The sequence below is a fragment of the Podarcis vaucheri genome, assembly GCF_965113315.1.
Source record: "Podarcis vaucheri genome assembly, chromosome: 8".
Classification (NCBI taxonomy): domain Eukaryota; kingdom Metazoa; phylum Chordata; class Lepidosauria; order Squamata; family Lacertidae; genus Podarcis; species Podarcis vaucheri.
Window position 1 is genome coordinate 74,632,277 of NC_138766.1, and position 19,615 is coordinate 74,651,891.

Sequence of the window (19,615 nt, forward strand, 5' to 3'; positions counted from 1 at the left end):
CTCCAGGTACAGTATGTGCAGCACAAAATGAAATACCATATTTTTCGCCCTATAGAACGCACTTTTCCCCCTCCAAAAATGAAGGAGAAATCTGGGTGCGTCCTATGGGGCGAATGCAGGCTTTCGCTGAAGCCTGGAGAGCGAGAGGCATCGGTGCGCACCGACCCTCTCGCTCTCCAGGCTTCAGGAAGCTCTGCGCAACCCTCGGGAGACCTACTCCGAGGGTTGCACAGAGCTGCCTGCAGTCCCCGGCTCAGCACAGCTCTGCGCGGCCATCGGGAGCGGGGCGCTAAGTCCCGCCCCACTCCGGATGGTGGCGCAGAGCTGCCTGCAGTCCCGGGATCAGCGCACTTCTCCCCATCGCCAGCCCCACAAGCTCGGGGGACAGCGGGGAGGCAGAGCGTGCCTTCCCACTGTTCCCCGACCTGGTTCTTCCAGCCCCGCACCTGGGGGGGAAATAATTTTTTTTTCTTTATTCCCCCCCCCAAAAAAAAAACCACTAGGTGCGTCCTATGGGCCGGAGCGTCCTATGGGGCGCAAAATACGGTAAATGGTGCACCGCATTTAAAAATATGATTCACTATTAATTTGTTTCTAAGTGAAAAAGTTAACACATATTTAATTGATGGCAGTTCTGTACCATTCTCACAAACAAAACAATTTTAATTACAGTGGTAGCTTGGGTTACAGACACCTCAGGTTACAGACTCTGCTAACCCAGAAATAGTACCTCAGGTTAAGAACTTTGTTCAGGATGAGAACAGAAACCGCGTGGCGGCAGCAGGAGCCCCATTAGCTAAAGTGGTACCTCAGGTTAAGAACAGTTTCAGGTTAAGAACGGATCTCCAGAACGAATTAAGCTCTGAACCCAAGGTACCACTGTACAGTATGCTTTTTGTTCTGAAAACACGCACACACACACTAATTCCTGCAGTGTTTACTGCTACTAACATTGTATTCCAGCAGGCAATATGCAGAAATATTCCTAGGATTTAAAGTTTTAAAATTTCCCAGTAAGCTATTTAAACAGTAACAGTCCAAAGAATTTTTTCGGGTACAAATCATCCTCAAGAGAACATTTTCCCATGCCATTTATTGTTTCATCTGGCTTCATTTCATTTTTCTTTTGGTGGGGCTGCGATTTCAAAGCCCAAAAACAACCGTGTAAAGTTCTCCTTCCCACCCCTATCTTCTTGGTAGGTAGTTAGTATGTGTGGGAGTGGCATTGGTGATGGAGACAATAATGGCTGGCTAATTTCAGCTGACTGGGCCCAGTTTTAAACACATAATTCTTAATCAGTCTATTTGTTACAAAATCAAGGCCTGTACAGATTCCTCCAGTATGATAATGCCTGCCACTAATGTGATACAATTATGCGAAAGAGTATTTTAAGGAAAAAGTGGCTTGTCTAATTATTCCCTTGCTGACGGGTATGAAAAGTTGCTTTGTGCAACCTAATGAGGTACGTTTCTTGCCATGCATTTGATTTGTCAATGAACTAGGCAAATTTTCCACTCTTTAAAAATATAATAAAGGTAATATATCTTCTTTACCAAGAATTTTTTTGCAGGTACAACAGTTTGCTTTTTTTAGATTATTATTAAAAATATCTGTAGACAGCCTAACATCCAAAAAACCTTGAAGCGGTGTACAAAAGGATCATATATATATATATATATATATACACAATGACAACAGCCAAAATAAAAACTGCTGCTGGAGGCATTGTAATGGTATCAGCTTGTTGATCTGCCCAGAAGGAGAACTGGAAGGATCAGAAGTGTCAGGGCACTGTGGCGGTGAAGGAAGAAACATTCAACCAGCCAGAGGACCAAAGGGCAGCTAGTGGAGCATCAATAACAGGTACCAAGAAAGGAAATTTTGGAGAACAGGTTAAGTGGAGCAGCCCAGTGAAACACAGAACCAAGCAGGTGAGGGAGATTGGATACAGAGGGAAAGTGAAGGCAGCAGAGAGAAACAGGCAGAGAAGGAAAAGGCAGCACAGAAGGGGAAGGCAGGCAAGTGTTGCCTCAAAAGCAGGCATAGGCAAACTGGGCCCTCCAGTTGTTTTGAGACCACAATTCCCATCATCCCTGACCGCTGGTCCTGTTAGCTAGGGATGATGGGAGTTGTAGTCCCAAAACATCTGGAGGGCCATGTTTGCCTATGCCTGCTCAAAAGTGTTGCCTCAGTATACGTGAAGGAGCGTCTCCACTCTCATCATTCAGACCAGACACAGAGGTCCAGCGCTGAGGGCCTTCTGGCAGTTTCCTCACTGCAAGGTGTGAGGTTACAGGGAACCAGGCAGAAGGCCTTCTCAGTGGTGACACCCGCCCTGTGGAACGCCCTTCCATCAGATGTCAAGGAAATAAACAACTATCTGACTTTTAGACAGGCCTTGGGGTTGGGGAAAAGATCCCACAATTATTCGAATCTTCCAGTGACTCATAAAATAGAATAAAATGCATGACCAACAGCTACTCTAGGAAGGTTTAGCTGAAAGTCTTTAGCATGCGCTGAAAACGTAAGATAGACAACACATATCAGTGGGCAGAGTGTGCCCACTACAGGTGCTTCCTGAATCCGAGAAGATTGAATCCGAGAAGATTACGGTAAGTTGAAACATTATAACAAATATGAAGATACATCTCAGACAAAAAGCATACTCAATAATACTTCATATGAATTTGTAGCACATTATCAAACTTTCAGTCAAAATAAATAAAGATTTTTATTTATTTTTTAAACTACCCTTTATATGCATGCCTGTGGGTGAAGAGGGAATAGATTTGAAAACATGGGTGTTGGCTTTTCTTGTTCAAGTAAACACCATGTACAGATTTCTGTTCCTGATGTACTTCCTAGACTCAGTTTCATAGATAAGCTATGTGTACCTGACTCCTCCTGTGCCTCCCTGGATGAGGAAGAGACAGAGGAAGCACAAGTAGTGCATGGAAATAAGAATCTTGGACAAAAAATGCCCCTATTATCAGCTGTGAAATATTGGAAGGCATGCTATCTCAGTATCTTCTGAAGCTGTTGAAAAGAGCTTCAGCCCACAAAAGCTTAGCGTCACAAGGCATTTGTTAGCCTTTGAAAGGTGCCCTGGGACGCTAGAATCATAGAATCATAGAGTTGGAAGAGACCACAAGGGCCATCGAGTCCAACCCCCTGCCAAGCAGGAAACACCATCAGAGCACTCCTGACATATGGTTGTCAAGCCTCTGCTTAAAGACCTCCAAAGAAGGAGACTCCACCACACTCCTTGGCAGCAAATTCCACTGTCGAACAGCTCTAATCACTGTGATAGCAGAGCCTAGAGCCTCGGAAATGGATGCTTTAAATTATTGTTGTCATCTCTCTCTCTCTCTTTTTTTGAGGAAATATATATATATTCAGTATAAATAAATATACTGAAGAAAGTACCACCATCAGGGTAACAATTGAGCCATAATATGGTCAGCCACCACACAGCCCAACCACCTGCCTATACACGAGTCTTTCAACAGGGAAATCAGTGCAGGCTTCTCAGAGTTAAATACGTCTTAGAATCCATTGCTGTACTATACCACCCTATCACCAATTCAGACACAGGCAGAAGTGAGCCCCACTTTATCAAGCGTTTGTGGGTCGAACTAGATGCGATAAGAAATCTGTTGGTGCTGCTGAAAACTGAAAGCTTCCCCAGCTTTGGTCGTAACATATAATTGTGCAAATAGACGCTGTCAGGTGTTCCCACCAGCACTCCACATTGTTGATCTGCCACTGGAGATTGGGGTGAGAAGCACAACAATGACACCCACCCAAGGAGTGGGAACTCAATGTGGCATTGGTGTTTTTAGCAGTTTAACTGTTCATCATAACAACCTTGTCCTGGTTTGCTCCAAGCGTCAAGGTCAACAGTAGGTGGGTGTTCAAGGGCCACATCCCATGAACATGCATACAAACATTTTCTCTCTCTCTCTCTCTCTCTCACACACACACACACACACACACACACACACACACAACCTCTCCCCACTGGACTGAAGGACAGACCCAGGAAGAGAGCAGCACTCCTTCCAACCCACCAAACAGTTGCTCAGAGCTTTCAGGACACACCACACAACTGATAAACAAACGCCCACCATGAGTGTCAGCCAGTGTTGAATGTTTAGGGTCCCATTGGGCAACCAGGGGCAGAGATTCCAGCTAGGAAGGGGCCTTGCCCCAGATTAGGAAATGTCCCAAGCCTAACCTCCCACAGAGCCCTTGAGGGCCCCCACTTTACAGCAGAGAGAAGGCAGAAAGGGGTGACTCTTCCTGTGTGCCTCCCCCCTGCTCCCCGTTGCAGCTGCAGTCCTCTCAGCCTTCAGCTAGTGAAATTTAGCAGCGGTCAGGGGCACTAGCAGAGGGCTGCAGGTTGTCCATGTGTGCTAGGTAGTAAGTTACATTGGCTTACGGGACTAGCTTCAGTGAGATTGACTTAAAGATTCTGCTGCAATTTGATAAGACTGATTTCCCTCTTAGAATCAAAAGAGTTCTCTTTGATCAGCACTTTACCATTTCATCAGAGGTTAGATGCGTCAGACGTTCAGCTATTGCGGCACTCTTGGCTGGATCCATGACATATTCCCCCCGAGAGTCACCAACAATCAGTTCTGGCCACGAAGGTCCCACTTCCTTCTTAATCAGAAAAATCTCCAAGCTGTAAAGAGATGAAGAGATGAATATTGGTAAATTTGATGCGTGGGACAAAATTATCAGTATCAGGTAGTATCCAGCACTGAAGGAGTGGAAAGGCAGCTCATACTATATTTCCCTGTTCCTCCCCACCTACACACATGTACTTCCCCCACCTATGCCCCCAAAATCTTCATCAAAATCTAGATAGGGAACTTTGTGGGCTGCAGTGAAAGGGAGATTCACCTGAAATAAAACAGAGCAACATTGCACCACTTGCACAAGGTTCCTGATTTACATGGGAGAATTTGAAATTTATGCACAATGGTTTTGTTACTTCCATAGTAAAATGATTTTGTCCCCAAGATGCCAAAGCAGTTTGACTTTAACGGGAAACCTGCAAGAGGCTCATGTACTAGCTAGCTAGAAAATTGTAGGAAAGCTTTTAAACTGACACTTGGAACCACACATAATTAAAGAGTTAAAGGCAGTTCTCTCCATTCTATTCTGACCTCCTACTTCCAGCAATACTTGTAGATCTGTTTCCAAATTGTACATATAAGTTAGCTTGATATTATACCGTCCTCTGTCAGAATGCCACATGGCTGCCCCTCGGACCTTGCCAAAGTTGCTGAAATCCAGGGCTCAATGCAGCAAGTGGCCTTTTAATTTATAAAAATGGGGGAGGAAATATTCTCTAGATTGCATTCAGCAAAGAAGAGGAGCCATTTAACATAACAAATCTCCCATTTAGAGAGTTTGCCTCTCTAAATGTACTCCAAATCTTACATGATAAATTTGTATTGTGGAACTCGCAGGGAAGTAACTTGTTTAGTGCTGAAGAATTAATACTTCACTTTGGCACTTAATCACAAGCTAATAATTACTAAGCCACTCTGGCTTTATAAATTCATAATTTAGATTAGCTGCTCATTCCTCCCTTCCCCATACCCATTATTAAAAGGTCACTCTTCTTCTAAATATTGCATTAACTATCCAATGAAAGCTTCACCGAGGGGGGGGGGATCAAATGGGTAAGACACAGATGTGGCACGACTGGTACTATTACTGAGATATTCCGGAGCAATTCCAAACCAATTATGAAAACAAGATGAAAACAGATAATCAAATTGACCCCTCTCAGCCGGAGTTAGCTGCCAAACTGCCCCCAAGTTGAATTCCTTACACCATCAGATCCTCCCCACTAAAAACCCTTTCCAGTCCCTTATTGTATCTGTATTCTAGACGAATTACTACTAAATATGAGAAATGAAGACAAGCTATCAAATCAGGCGCCTTTTTTCCATTAGTGGCCACCCTGGTGATTCTAGCAGGCCCCAAAGCAATAGACTTCCTTTGCTGTTTGCCTCCATTAACTGGCATTCAGAGATGATGTCTCTGAACAAGGTATCCTAACGAGTTAGTGTCACTAAACCATTTCTTCTCCTTGGCTTATAACTGAAAGCTTTTCTTGTATAGGCTGCTGTTGCTGGGTTACTAGTATTTTGGTTGGTGTCTTAATTTTATTGCATCAGACATGTTTAAACAGGTTCTTGTATTATGATTTCAATTGTATGCATGTTTCTAAACATATATTGGTTATGAACATACAGCAACACATATTTGCTACCAATGGAAGCCATATTCGGAAGGCTATTAGTTTTGAAGGGCGATGTAACATCTGTTACTTAAGCATGCAGTTGTACATACCACCAGACATCCAAGCCTTCCATAAGCACTAACATTAATAAAGATTAATCGAGACACAGAAAAGTGAAGCATATACTCCTAGGACCACCAGGCATACGCAACTGGGCTAGTTCAACAGTTTAAAATACAGTGGTACCTTGGGTTAAGAATTTCATTCGTTCTGGAGGTCTGTTTTTAACCTGAAACTGTTCTTAACCTGAGGTACCACTTTAGCTAATGGGGCCTCCTGCTGCTGCTGTGCCACCGCCGTGCGATTTCTGTTCTCATCCTGAGGTAAAGTTATTAACCCGAGGTACTATTTCTGGGTTAGTGGACTCTATAACCTGAAGCATCTGTAACCTGAAGCGTGTGTAACCCGAGGTACCACTGTATATATGAAATATAAAATGATAAATACACACACTCTCTCCTACAAAAACACCCTGATCAATTAACATAGTGGGGTCAGAGGTCACTAGTATTTGGCCTACCACTAGGGTGCTCTTCATCAATATCCTCCCTCAAACAACATACTCCCTTAACTGAACTGGCAAAGTAATGGGTTTGCCTCCAGATGCCACACAGATGGACGGCTCTGCGTCAGGAGGCAAAATGTGCCTGCTTACAATCTGAACCTGGAAGGTCAATTTTTTTAATTGAGTTTTTAATTACATCCACTTAAGTACATCCAGTTTTGCTGTATCTCATTGTATGTGTATATTCTGACAAGTTATAATCTATCCAGTGACTATGTGGTGAAGGGCAGTACACAGATTATTAAATTAGTAGATATATAATGTAGAAGGTAATTTGTGCTGCAAACATTGTGTGTACAAATGAACGAACCCAGCTTCATTCTCTTTTCTTTTTTTAAAGGGAAGATGATGCAAATGAAGTTTACACTCATACATATGCATGGCCCAACTTGCTTTGTTTGCATGATTTTGATGCAGAAGCACTTTCAAACATGTGGTCTCCACATGCACAGTTGAAGTGGTATCATTTCATTGCAACATTTTATGAGTTCTCTGTCTTAAGATGCTGTTAGCATTTCTCATTTTCCTGATTTGTAACTTAGCAGGTGCTAAGACAGGCATGGGCAAACTTGACCCTCCAGATGTTTTGGGACTACAACTCCCATCATCCCTAGCTAACAGGACGTGGTTAGGGATGATGGGAATTGTAGTCTCAAAACATTTGGAGGGCCGAGTTTGCCTATGCCTGTGCTAAGATGATCTGCAGATCTGAGTGCTAAGATCTATTACAGGTTCAAGTGTCAAACCTACCTTGATGGAAACCATCTTCCATGTGGAACAGCAGGGAAGCCACTGCTATAGTATCCAGAAGTTCATAACTCCTGTCCTCTCAATCTTTACCATGAGAGTGTACTGTCTAAAGGTAACATTTACGTAGTATGCATCTTCTATTTTTAAAAGAAGGCACTGTCAAACTGGGGACAATGAAGATTTGAGTACGGTGTGTTACCTGCTCTAGGAGGCTGTTGGAAAATGGAGAATACTACTAATTAGCATGCCTACTGTGTCATAGTATATACCACACTATAATTATATATATTTTTAATAACCACGTCAAAAAGTTGTTTCAGTGCTAAGGTGCTGTTGTGCAAGTAGGAGGCAAATCTGTGCACGGAAGTGTCTGGTTTTTGCTGGGACCATCACTCCTGCTCCTCTGCCAGGTTATGTGTGCAGCAAGAGGAGTGTTGCGCCACATCCCATGCAGTTCCCCAGTCTTCAGGGATTAATTCTTGGGGGGCAACAGAGGCTACAGAGGGAGAGCTCTGTTCTGTGTGCAAAACAGACGCTAGCATCCAAGCCAGAACTCCTAACTACTGCAATATGAGTAATGATAAGTATCATGTTTATCCTTCCAACACTTCCAAGTTCTAAACGGAGTGTGCATCCTGGTCACAACCATGCTTATTTGGGAAACAGCCAGTGCTTTCTTCCTAGGAAAAGAGGTGCAGGAACTCCAACCTATTTTGGATGGACAACCAAAGCTGTTGTCTTCACCTAAAAATACCAGGATTTACACAGGTCTTCTCAGGAGAGGAGTGTTCCGGCTGGAAAAGAAGCTCTGGAAACAGCCATTGATTTTAAATGAGGCTTCCCAAAGTGCATGCAAAAGATTATGTCACTCAGCATGGTCTGAAGCAGATATGTTTCAGATATGTACTTCGTTTTGATCTCTAGTTCAACCAAGGCCACCTGGCTAAGTGCGCTGTTCTCAAAGCTATGATGGGCTTGAATCTGGGACCTGCTCCATACAACACATGTGCTCTACAGAATCAAGCTATGGCACTTCCAGTTCCCCTTCTCCTATACAGAAATATGTGTTAAACTTTTTTTGCCTATTAGAAGGAAGGGGTGGAAAAGCAAAGGCAATATTTTAAAAAAGCTTTACAGGAGGAAAAAGAAAAGGAATCTGGAAGATCGGATCAGCATGCACTTATCTCCATTTCTAAAAATAGAGCGCCAAATGTAGCCCATACCACGCCTTTGTTTTCAAACACTTAAGTCAGAGGAAAAACTTGTTGTCAAAAATGATCCTTGCAAATGTCTTAATTAGCTTTGCGGAAAGAAAAGCCAGCCAAATCAACCCGAAACACTGACAGCTGGAGGAAAGATAATGGGGATAGGAGAAGCATTGAAATAATCCCATTGTTTTCAACAAGTTAACTGAGATGGAAAGAGCTTTCGCTTTCATGATCAACATGTGATATGATTAGAAAAGGCTTTTTTCAATTCCAAAATGATCAAGAGAAAGCACCACTCACTTCATATGCGGTTACAAAATGTATGACTAGAGGGCTATATGCATTTGGATTGAACAGAATTCCTAACCTTCTCTGCAAATAGCTAATCAGAATGTTTAACATGCATCTTTATTTTGGATCTTACAATCTATGTGGAAATTGTTCAATTTGGTTTTGAACTTTCTGATGTTTTGTTTATGAATACTTTTGTTATGTTTGCCGTTACGTAATTATTTATATGTCGTAAGTGGCCTTGAGCACAGTTTTAACTTTGGCGTACAAATAAAATGATTGATTAAGGTTGTAAAAACAACAACAAAAATCTCTTGGAAAACTGGGTAGATTTTCAAAACTTTAATCTGAAGCAACAGTAGACATCTCTAAGTTATCCATGCCAAGATGAGCTAAAGCGTTTTAATTTTCAGTCTATAGTTCTCCTCACTGGAATGAAAATAGTGTTGCTTTCATTAAAATAAATTAACCCCCCTCAGAGAAATCCAATACTGAAACCGGCCTAATGAAAGACATTTGTTTAATGATTGTTCCCATTAAATGGACTGAACAAGTTACATTAGCGTCCAGTGCTGAGTTACTCTCTTCCTTTATTTAAGACTACACACTGGATTTATATAGATCTCTAGATAAATAAATCTATATAGATCTTGCTAAAATGGTGAATACATACATGCTGAACTCTAAAGTGTCATAATTAATAATAATATTCTGTGGTGGCTCCCCGTTTGTGGAATGCTCTCCCCAGGGACATTCGCCTGGCGCCTTCATTATAACACCTTTAGGCACCAGGCAAAAACGTTCCTCTTTAACCAGGCCTTTGGCTGATTGACATCCAATGCACTTTTAAAATGTGTTAGGGTGGGGGGATTATTGGGCTGCTTTTGTTTTTATGATATATTTTGTGTTTTTATATTGCGACTTTATCTTGTGAACCGCCTTGGGACCTGCGGGTATAGGGCGGTATACAAATTTAAATAACAACAACAACTGCATATACCCCACTAACTTTGCTGTTGCAGCAGCCTGCTTAGAGGCACAAAAGGTAATAGTATTAAATCACAAGCATTCATTAAAGAGAAGACATAATTTATCAGCAATTCCTATTGAGCAACAAATGTACTGGAACTAGTGGAAGGCCTTGTTCAAATTCTGTTCAAATTCCATTGTCTCTCTTTATAAAATGTCTACGTACGACTAACTGTGACCAGTTTCTGTTTCCGTGAAGAAAAGGAAGCAGCCTGCAAGGAAAGGAAGCACACCTCATAAGACAGCTCAGGTTCACAGTATTACACACTTTAGTGCCCAGGGCTATTGAGCTACTTAGGCATTCAGCTATACAGACACCAGACTAGACTACTTAGTACTGCAAGAAATACCTATTATTTTCTTTAATTATCCACGTGGAGCTTTCGTGATCAATCGATGAAAAAAGCGTTCCTTCTAATACAGGGCTGAGGGGATCTTTCAGTGCGACACTGAGATGGCCTGGAGAAAAACGGACTCGAATGTCCTCTTTGGCAAAGTCTTCCGGTAGCTGAAAAGTAACCGTCAAATCATCTTCAGTCTCTTGCCAGTAGTAGAGAGGTTCTACAAACCAAGAACACAAAAAGGAATGGATCACTGATGGTGAACTGCAACACTAAGCACACCTGTAGGACAGGCAGGGTAGTGTAGTTGTTGGAATGTTGGACTACGACCTGGTAGAGATGTGAAGGCCTGGGAGAAAAAACCTGGAAATTTGCAGAAAAAGATGTTTCTCTCTCCCCTTCCCTGTTTTTTTCTGAAGTTTTCTGAGTGAATCTTTTTAACTTAACATGGAAAACCTGCACCAGAACAAAGCAGAAGTTAAGAGGGGACCCCTTGCATAAAACAGAAACATCACACTAAGATTACCCTCTGTAATCTATTCAACATACCAAGCGCTCCCTGTTGTTTCAACGCAGCATCATATAATCAATTAAGTGAAATGCTGAGCCTGTGGAGAGGGGAAGCAATAATTTTCCTAATCCCTGCAGGTGATCAGCTTTTGTCTCGAGGCATGTACTTGTTAAGTCTGCTGAATCCTCAGGTAATGGTCATCAAGCTATTCACCCTTCCAAATAAACAAGCTGCATCTTGCTCATTTGGAGAACTGACAGGTTGGTTTCTGCACAGAAAACTTAAAACCATACTACTAACACTTAGGGATGCGGGTGGCGCTGTGGGTTAAACCACAGAGCTTAGGACTTGCCGATCAGAAGGTTGGCGGTTCGAATCCCCGTGGCGGGGTGAGCTCCCGTTGCTCGGTCCCTGCTCCTGCCAACCTAGCAGTTCGAAAGCACCTCAAAGTGCAAGTAGATAAATAGGTACAGCTCCGGTGGGAAGGTAAACGGCGTTTCCGTGTGCTGCTCTGGTTCGCCAGAAGCAGCTTAGTCATGCTGGCCACATGACCTGGAAGCTGTACGCCGGCTCCCTCAGCCAATAAAGCGAGATGAGTGCCGCAACCCCAGAGTCGGTCACGACTGGACCTAATGGTCAGGGGTCCCTTTACCTTTACCAACACTTAAAACTGTGCTGAATGTACGGTGCACTGAATTTCTAATACAAATATAAGCTACAAAACCATGCTTTGTTCCCTAGCATGCCCTGAAAGGTGAGATATAAATTTATAAAGCAATAATAAATAAAGAGCTAGTTGTCTAACCTATTGTCAGGAATGCAAGGTTACCTTTTTTGTTTTCCTCTGCTTTCTCCTTTTCACTTTTGTCGTGCTTATCCTCACCATTCTGTGTGAGAGAATAGGGCTTGTATGAAATAACCATCAGGCCATCGCCACTTGGCTCTATAGCTGCATAATGAGGAACTGACTTTCCTTGAAGAACTCGACGCTTGGAGATTTCATACCCATGATCACCTGATCAAAAGAGAAACAATTCCTTTGAATGTGCTGACACCACCCAACCCTGCTCATACCAGTTTTTAAAGGACAAAAATCTAACCCGCTGGCTGGTTAACTTTAACAGAAATCAACACATTCCTCAGTTGGGAAGATCTTGAACATACAAAAAGTCAATGCAGAAACACTGAGATAGGTGTCTGCAGGCTTTTCAATCTAGCAGGCTTTCAATATTCCTTGCATCACAGACTGCAAGGTAACCCCCAAAGCACTACTTGAAAAAAGTCAATTCTATCTGACTGCAGTGTCATGGGGTAACAGTGCGAGAAAGAAGTCAAACAAACACAAATGTCTCCAAGGTTTATGCTCTTCGACAAGACTTCTTAGCATAGTACTGTTGACTCTCACCTGCAGAACTATAATGAAGACTATTTCTAGGCAAATGAAACCATTTCTGACCCCTTTCCGGGAGTATTCATGCTGCTTTTAAGCTTCCTGGGTACACTTGGCTCTGCTCTCATTACCTCCCTCTCTCCAAAGACAATTAAATCTGTAGCCAATTTGGAGAGTTTGATGAGACCATTTCTTTGTTTCCATATGCCGAGCTTCCTCCTGTCATATTCGGACTAAAACCTATATGGAGGTATGTCCTAAGCCTCTTCTACCCACTTCCCACATCCTCTGAGGCATCCTTGCTAATCTTTTTTTTATTGCAAATAGAGAGCTTGGCTAGTTGTTAAGGATTTGCCCCTCTGTATAGCCTTACAGAAGAATAGGTCCCTAGAATGAGCCTGTTTCCGCTTTGTCTTAACCTAATTTAGTAGCCTGTTTTGTTCATAAGATGTCCCCTCTAATAACTAGCATCTCACTCCTCTGTTGTTGCACCAAAATGCCAGCATGCACTGGGCTTTCCTTGGATTCGGCTGCAGGTATGCAAACCCAGCCCACCCATCTAGGTGTTTCCATTTATGCCAGACATAGCTTGCAAAACTGGGTAGCCCCACACAGAGGCTTACCTGAAAAAGAAGCATATTTCAGAAAACAGTGAAAACCCTGATACAGTATTATCCTAAGAATTGTTTTCTCCTTAAATACATACACTTAAATAAATACAGCACTTTGCAGCAACCTGTTTCATTCATCTGAAGCAGCTACATAATAAATATCCAGGCTGATAACAATACAAATTCATTTTGCTGCTCTAAAAGAGGCAATTCTCTATTGGTCTTCTAGCTATTTCGTTAGCCTTTTCTTTCCTACATTTCCTCTTTTGTGGTTTGTAATTAAAACCCAGTCCCCCCCGCCTTTTAAAAGTAACCATCAGTACTGTGTTGGAAAGACCTCAGGAAATGCATAAAATTAGATACCAATAACTGCTACAAGAAGGCAGCAGGATCTGTTGAACACAGGAATACAAATAGAGGCCATATTAATATTTACCGCAAGGTTCTTTGCACCAGCAGGTAAGCTATTCTGAAAGATGGCTCCGAGGAAACATGGAGTTTCTGTTCCAGCCAGCCATGACTGGTGCCTGAGGGCACTGAGTATTTCTGTACTGATCAGCTGGGGAGGGGAAAGAGAACTTAATACTGCCTTGATCTTCTTACTGCTTAGCCTTCGTGTGGGATGCACAGGAGCCATTTGTCTATATGAAAGAGTGGCACTGCAGTGAAAAATACTTTTGAAGGAAGAGTGGTACCAGCAGGAAAGAGCAGCATCACAATGGTTTTACTGTGGGCATTGGATTTTTTTTGTAACGTATGTTGTTAGCCACCTCCAGAATACTTAACAGAGAGGCAGGGTACACAGTATTTTGGTGGTGGGAACAATAGTATTGGTAAAACATCATCATGCCGCAACTATCCCAAGCCCTGCAAGGGACAGCCAACTAAGTGAAAAGGCAAATATTGTCCTGTGACAATATCAAATCACAGATTTGGTATTACAAAATGCCATGCGTTCTCCTCTTCAGGATGCTCCATGCCATTCCTTCTCCTTCCATAACCCCTCTATTCCATTAACTTTTGCTCCAGTAAACTTGCATTCAATGCCTGCTAAGAAGGCTCAGTCCTCACTGGGCTGTTTTGGGGGTGCCCTCCCAGTGCATCTTAGAAGCTGAGAATTTGGGCCTAAAAGGTGGTCTGAAAATACCTTAAAAATATTTGAAAGTGCTTTTCCTTGTAAAGACTTGTTTGTCCTCTGTGCAAAATGTGGATTCCCCCTTGCAGCCTGCTGATACCAGCTCTTGTGCACAGATGCTGCTGTTTGGACTACAGAAGGATCAGTGCTCTGACAACTGAGTTGCAATTAGTATCTCATAATGATTTCGGGGGAGAAGTTGCAAATGTGCTGCTTGCATCTGCCCTTAATGTCTGGTTCCAGTTCCATGTGTACACACACTGGTTGAAAGCTTGGGTTTTCATTATGGGAAATACTAACAAGGGGCACACAGCAGCCACATTCCCAAGACACCCATTGACTTAGAAGTCAGCCCCATTAATTTAAATTTGATTTACAACATGCTTGTTGCCTTGCTCTGTGACTATTTTATTCTCAGGGATCCAACAGTCCCCCAGATGACTTCAGATTCAGATCCTTCACAGAGCTATCAAAAAGATGACAAAATTATTTCCAGCTACCCGAGCCACTGGAATAGCAACTTCCTAAACATATAAGGAGTAAGAGTCTCTTTTTCAGACACAAGGAAAGCAACGGCAAGTAAAATACTTACTCTCCTTGGTTGTTTTTGTAATTGTGACCCATTCCAAGGAAACATGGAAGCCACTGCCTTGTACATCCAATTCATCTTTTTCTACACGAAGGAGTAGTACGCCCACTGAATGAGCATCAGACTGCAGAAAGGAGATGCTGTGGACTATAACAAAGGGACTCCCGAATTCTTCATTGAATAGTATCTGAGAAGAGACGGACTTTGTGAATGCTACTGTGTCATGCCTTCTGAACGCACAATGCAAGTTTCAGATCAAACAGATAACTCAAGGATGAGACAAGAATACAGTACAGAGTGAGGTGGGGGAGAAGTTGACACAGGAATGTTGGGTTTTGGTGGCATCTCTGCTCTAGTACCTGGTTCCACAAGAGTTATTACCTTTTGGAAAATGCTGATGAGGTACACACAACACTGAGTTTTCCAAGACATCCATCCAGCTTTATTGGCACTGTGAGTGTTATTACTTGAGAGGTTTAAAAACTCGCTGAAAGCATAGCATCATTTTCATTTCAAGCACAGATTTTTCTTCCCATTTTTACTTGTTTCATGCATATAAATAATTTGATTCTGGTGCCTACGAATCTGACATTCCCACCACCCCTGGAAACTAGATCATTTCCACTATCTAATAACTGTGTGGGCAATGTACAGTCCAAAAAAACAGACTTGATAATGACTCTGCATTTTAAACCCCGTAATTAGAAGGAAATGGGTTTTGAATAAGGGTTATGAGTTTAGTCAAAAGTATTTTTAAAAATGGGTAGAAAAATTGACTGCAATCATGCTCTGTTACCAGTAAGCACCAGTGTATTCACTGAGCAGTTTTTGAGCATCAGGGAGCAAGCAGAGGGAAGAAGGAAGTTGCTGACTTCTCATATAAATGTTTTAATCAATAAATAAGCATTTGCAACCATTGTTACCTAGGTTTCAGTATCTGTATTTTCCTACTCTAGATTTTGTATTAACCCCCACCCCCAAAGTTTTATTGTATGGCCTTTGTTGTAAACTGACACGGAAATAAAATTCAAGTTATACTAATGCTTGAAAATTTGGATATGCACTTGCTTAGGACAACTTTGCTTTTTTACACAACTGTTCACAGGAAACAGATTATTAATCTTTCATCTGGAAAATCAGCATGAACTTGGTTTGCAAACTAGCAAGCTTTCCCCCACAGTATAAAGTACATCTAGATAAGTAAGGCCTTACAGTGAAAATATATGCCATTAAGTTGAAAAAGCATTACAAGCAAGTCTCCTTCCACCAGTTTCTCTTTAAACAGTCCCCAACGATAAGCAGCATTAATAACTTAGATATCCTGTGCACTGAAAGAGATTTTAGACCGTGGAAAGTCTGAATATAAGCTTTTGTGTCACATACTTTTTATACGATGTACAGATATCATACCCTAGCTGTGCAATTATCTTAGAACCAGGAATTGGGTTCTTGGTTTTTTTAATGAACAAGGCAAAAGTCATACAATCCCTGCCTACTGCAGTTACCCCATACATGATTCTGAAATTAATATGCATAACATTTTATTATTGGTAATCAGCTGCTGTCAGAGTTGGGTGAAGTGAAGGGAAATGGGGATGGATTATCTGAAAGAGGCTCAGTCCATGTCTGAAATACCGATTGCCCAGACGGAGAAGCCCGTCGGAAGTTGCTGCTTTTTATGACCAGGTGGGTCACTATTGGTTCTTTGTGTTATCAGATTACTGATGACTGGGTAGCTTTAGTGCTGCGTATTGTTTTAACCCACGCAGGTGGCGCTGTGGGTTAAACCACAGAGCCTAGGACTTGCTGATCAGAAGGTCGGCAGTTCGAATCCCTGCGACGGGGTGAGCTCCCGTTGCTCAGTCCCAGCTCCTGCCAACCTAGCAGTTCGAAAGCACGAAGTGCAAGTAGATAAATAGGTACCGCTCCAGCGGGAAGGTAAACGGCATTTCCATGTGCTGCTCTGGTTCGCTAGAAGCGGCTTAGTCATGCTGCCACATGACCTGGAAGCTGTACGCTGGCTCCCTCGGCCAATAAAGCGAGATGAGCGCTGCAACCCCAGAGTCGGTCACGACTGGACCTAATGGTCAGGGGTCCCTTTACCTTCACCTTTTATTGTTTTGAAGCATTTCACCTGCTCAGTAAGATACGTTTCCAATACGTATGTGTAAGTAGGTGGGTTTATGTACATCACCATTTAATTTACATTTCAACCCCTCCATTTTCAAAACAGGTACAATAATGACTTGACTACAGTAGTGCTGTTGTTAATGAACCAACATACGCAAAGTGCTTTGAACCCTCAAAGCAGGACACAGATGACATGTTCTGCTGTTACTGTGTCTTTTGCCAGGAAGCAAGGGGGAGAAACAATCTCTATGCTGTATTATTCTCTCACAAAAACAGTTCAGTCAGTTTAGGATGCTGGGAAATAAAGCAAGCAAAGTGGATTCGTCAATGCTCAATGAAACCACTTATGGTATAAAGATAGGATTAGTGCCCATCTAAATGCTATTAATGTTAATATGAAATCCACAAATTTCTTCCACTGTTTATATTAATACTTAATTCTCCTGATGAATTATGGTTGCAGATCTATGACTTGCAAACAAAATCAAATTTCACATTTCAAGTATCAACAAAATCACAGAGCGACTATGAAAGGCACACTTCGAAGGCAGCAACGTCCCCACGAGACACTTTAGAAAGATGCATACTTCTCATACGCCTTTTCACTTAATGTGCTTATATTTGCTTGACTTCACTTCAAATGCACTTTTACTATAATTACCTTGACTTGGTAACACTGAATGTAATGGGAGAAGCCATAGAGTACAACACAGAACTAGTGTGTCATAGGCAGCGCCTAGCCGAGTTCCCATAAGCTCAGGCTGCAGGGCATAGAAAGGTCTTAAACAGGTAATCACAGTAAACAAATGACTTGGAATGAAGCAGCTTCAGACGTTAAGAAGACCATAGCTTCAGCACTTGGCACTTCTACATCTGTTTTCAAATTCACTTAAGAACTATCAGCAGGAGAGATTCATCTGAGTACCTTTGTTTGCTTTCTTGATGTGCTATCCAGATGTGAAATTAGACTCCAGGCTACACATACAGCATGGCAACAAAATACAAGGGGACAGAAAAGAAAAGAAAAGAAAAGACAAGACTGACTTTGGTAGGCAGTCAAAAGGTGTGCTGGCCATCTATCCTACAGGGTCCTGATTATAACATGACACCTTCAACTAGAGGTATATGAAGTGCTTACAAAGTCCAGCAAGACTGTAGAGGTGAGCCCCACCCTCCCCTGTGCTTCCAAGCTTGGGACATGCTGAGAGAAAAGGTTTTGTTCCTGCTTGCCTACATCTCACTGCTTTCTAAACTTCAGTGAGGCTCAGTACAAGATCAGGGGGATCACTTTTCTCTGAGGCTTAGAATAAAACTTTTTTTTTGGGGGGGGGGAATGTACTTGCCATTAGATGCCTGTCCATACGACACCACCACATTTGGAGGCAGTATACCCAAGTATCAGAAACTAGGAAGGCACCACAATGGGTACATGCTGCCTTCATGCCTGCTTGTAAGCTTCAGAGATCTCTGGGTGGCAACTATTTAAAACCACATAATGAACTTATCAACTAATCCTGAAAGACGTTTCTCACTCTCTCATACAGTGGTACCTCTGGTTACAAACTGAATCCGTTCCGGGGGTCCGTTCGTAACTGGAAACTGCTCGTAATATGAGGCGCTATTAGCGAAAGCATGCCTCTCATTGTGTGCGCGCCTCTGACGCGCGATTTCCGCTCACATCCTGGGGCAAAGTTCACAACCGGGACCAGCTATTTCCGGGTTATTGGAGCTCGCTCGTAACCCATAGTGTTCGCAACAAGAGGTAATCGCAACCAGAGGTACCACTGTACTTTCTCAGTGTCTCTTGCACCATTCCCTGTTCTACAGTCAAAATTCACCTTCTCTGCCATACATTCTCCTCTGCAGCTGACAGGGTTTCCTAGACTGCTCTTGTACATATAACCCTGATTGGCAAGCGTACTTGCACAAATGAAGGATGATCCAAATTAAGGTTCTGGAGATCTGAAGACCTTCAAGATGCAGTAAGAGGGGAAAGAGCTGGTTTACACATGAAGAGCAGGAGGGAGTAACTTCTAGCTTTGCTTAAGCACATTCAACCATCTGGAAATAGAAAAGCTAGGCTTTACAATACTTACTTCCCACTTTTCACATGAGCCATCACCACGTTTTCCTGTTCGAATCAGATACAGCCTTCCTGTTCCATCTGAAAGCGTAACCCAGGTGGAAGATGTGAAGTGTACAGATGCACAAAGGCGATTATCACAAGCTATCAAGTCTGCAGGAAGCCTGAATACCTCTCTGGGCTTTTTTAAGGCTGTGTCCTGTAAGTAGGAAACAAGAACAGAGTTGAAATTAGACGAACGACAATCACACCTTGATGAACAAATGTTGCTGGCAAATGTTTGCAAGTTCACATATTTTATCAGCAAATAGTTTGGAATATAAGAAGAAGAGACACCTCATCCTTATTTCAGGATAACAAACTGCCACCATCCCCTTATTAGAAGGATGACATATGAACTGAGCCCTAGAGAAATTCATACCAAGAGAGCGAATATTAAGAAAAACCTACAGCTGGTACATGATAATAATAATTTTGAAGATCCAGTTAATCCCATAAAAAAGTTTCAGTGTTATTTGACTCTGTGTAGGTTTAAAGAGATAGATATATCCAAATACGAAAGACAAATATTGGAAAGGTGAAACAAGGCATATTTCCTGCATATTTTCTCGTGGCACACACATGTATGACCTTTCTGGAAGGGGGTGCTAAATGATACT

At 42.3% G+C, this 19,615-nt stretch overlaps 1 protein-coding gene across 1 annotated transcript in view; it reads right to left on the reverse strand.

Annotated features, from left to right (window-relative positions):
• Positions 1–19,615, reverse strand: part of NUDCD1 (NudC domain containing 1) — a 48,919-nt gene that overhangs the window by 18,743 nt on the left and 10,561 nt on the right. Inside the window, exons 3-7 of the mRNA XM_082235682.1 lie at positions 18,970–19,155; positions 14,747–14,930; positions 11,848–12,033; positions 10,517–10,727; positions 4,544–4,688 (exon numbers count right to left, since the gene is read on the reverse strand). Of these exons, the coding sequence (XP_082091808.1) occupies positions 4,544–4,688; positions 10,517–10,727; positions 11,848–12,033; positions 14,747–14,930; positions 18,970–19,155 (912 nt within the window). The remainder of the gene's footprint in view (positions 1–4,543; positions 4,689–10,516; positions 10,728–11,847; positions 12,034–14,746; positions 14,931–18,969; positions 19,156–19,615) is intronic.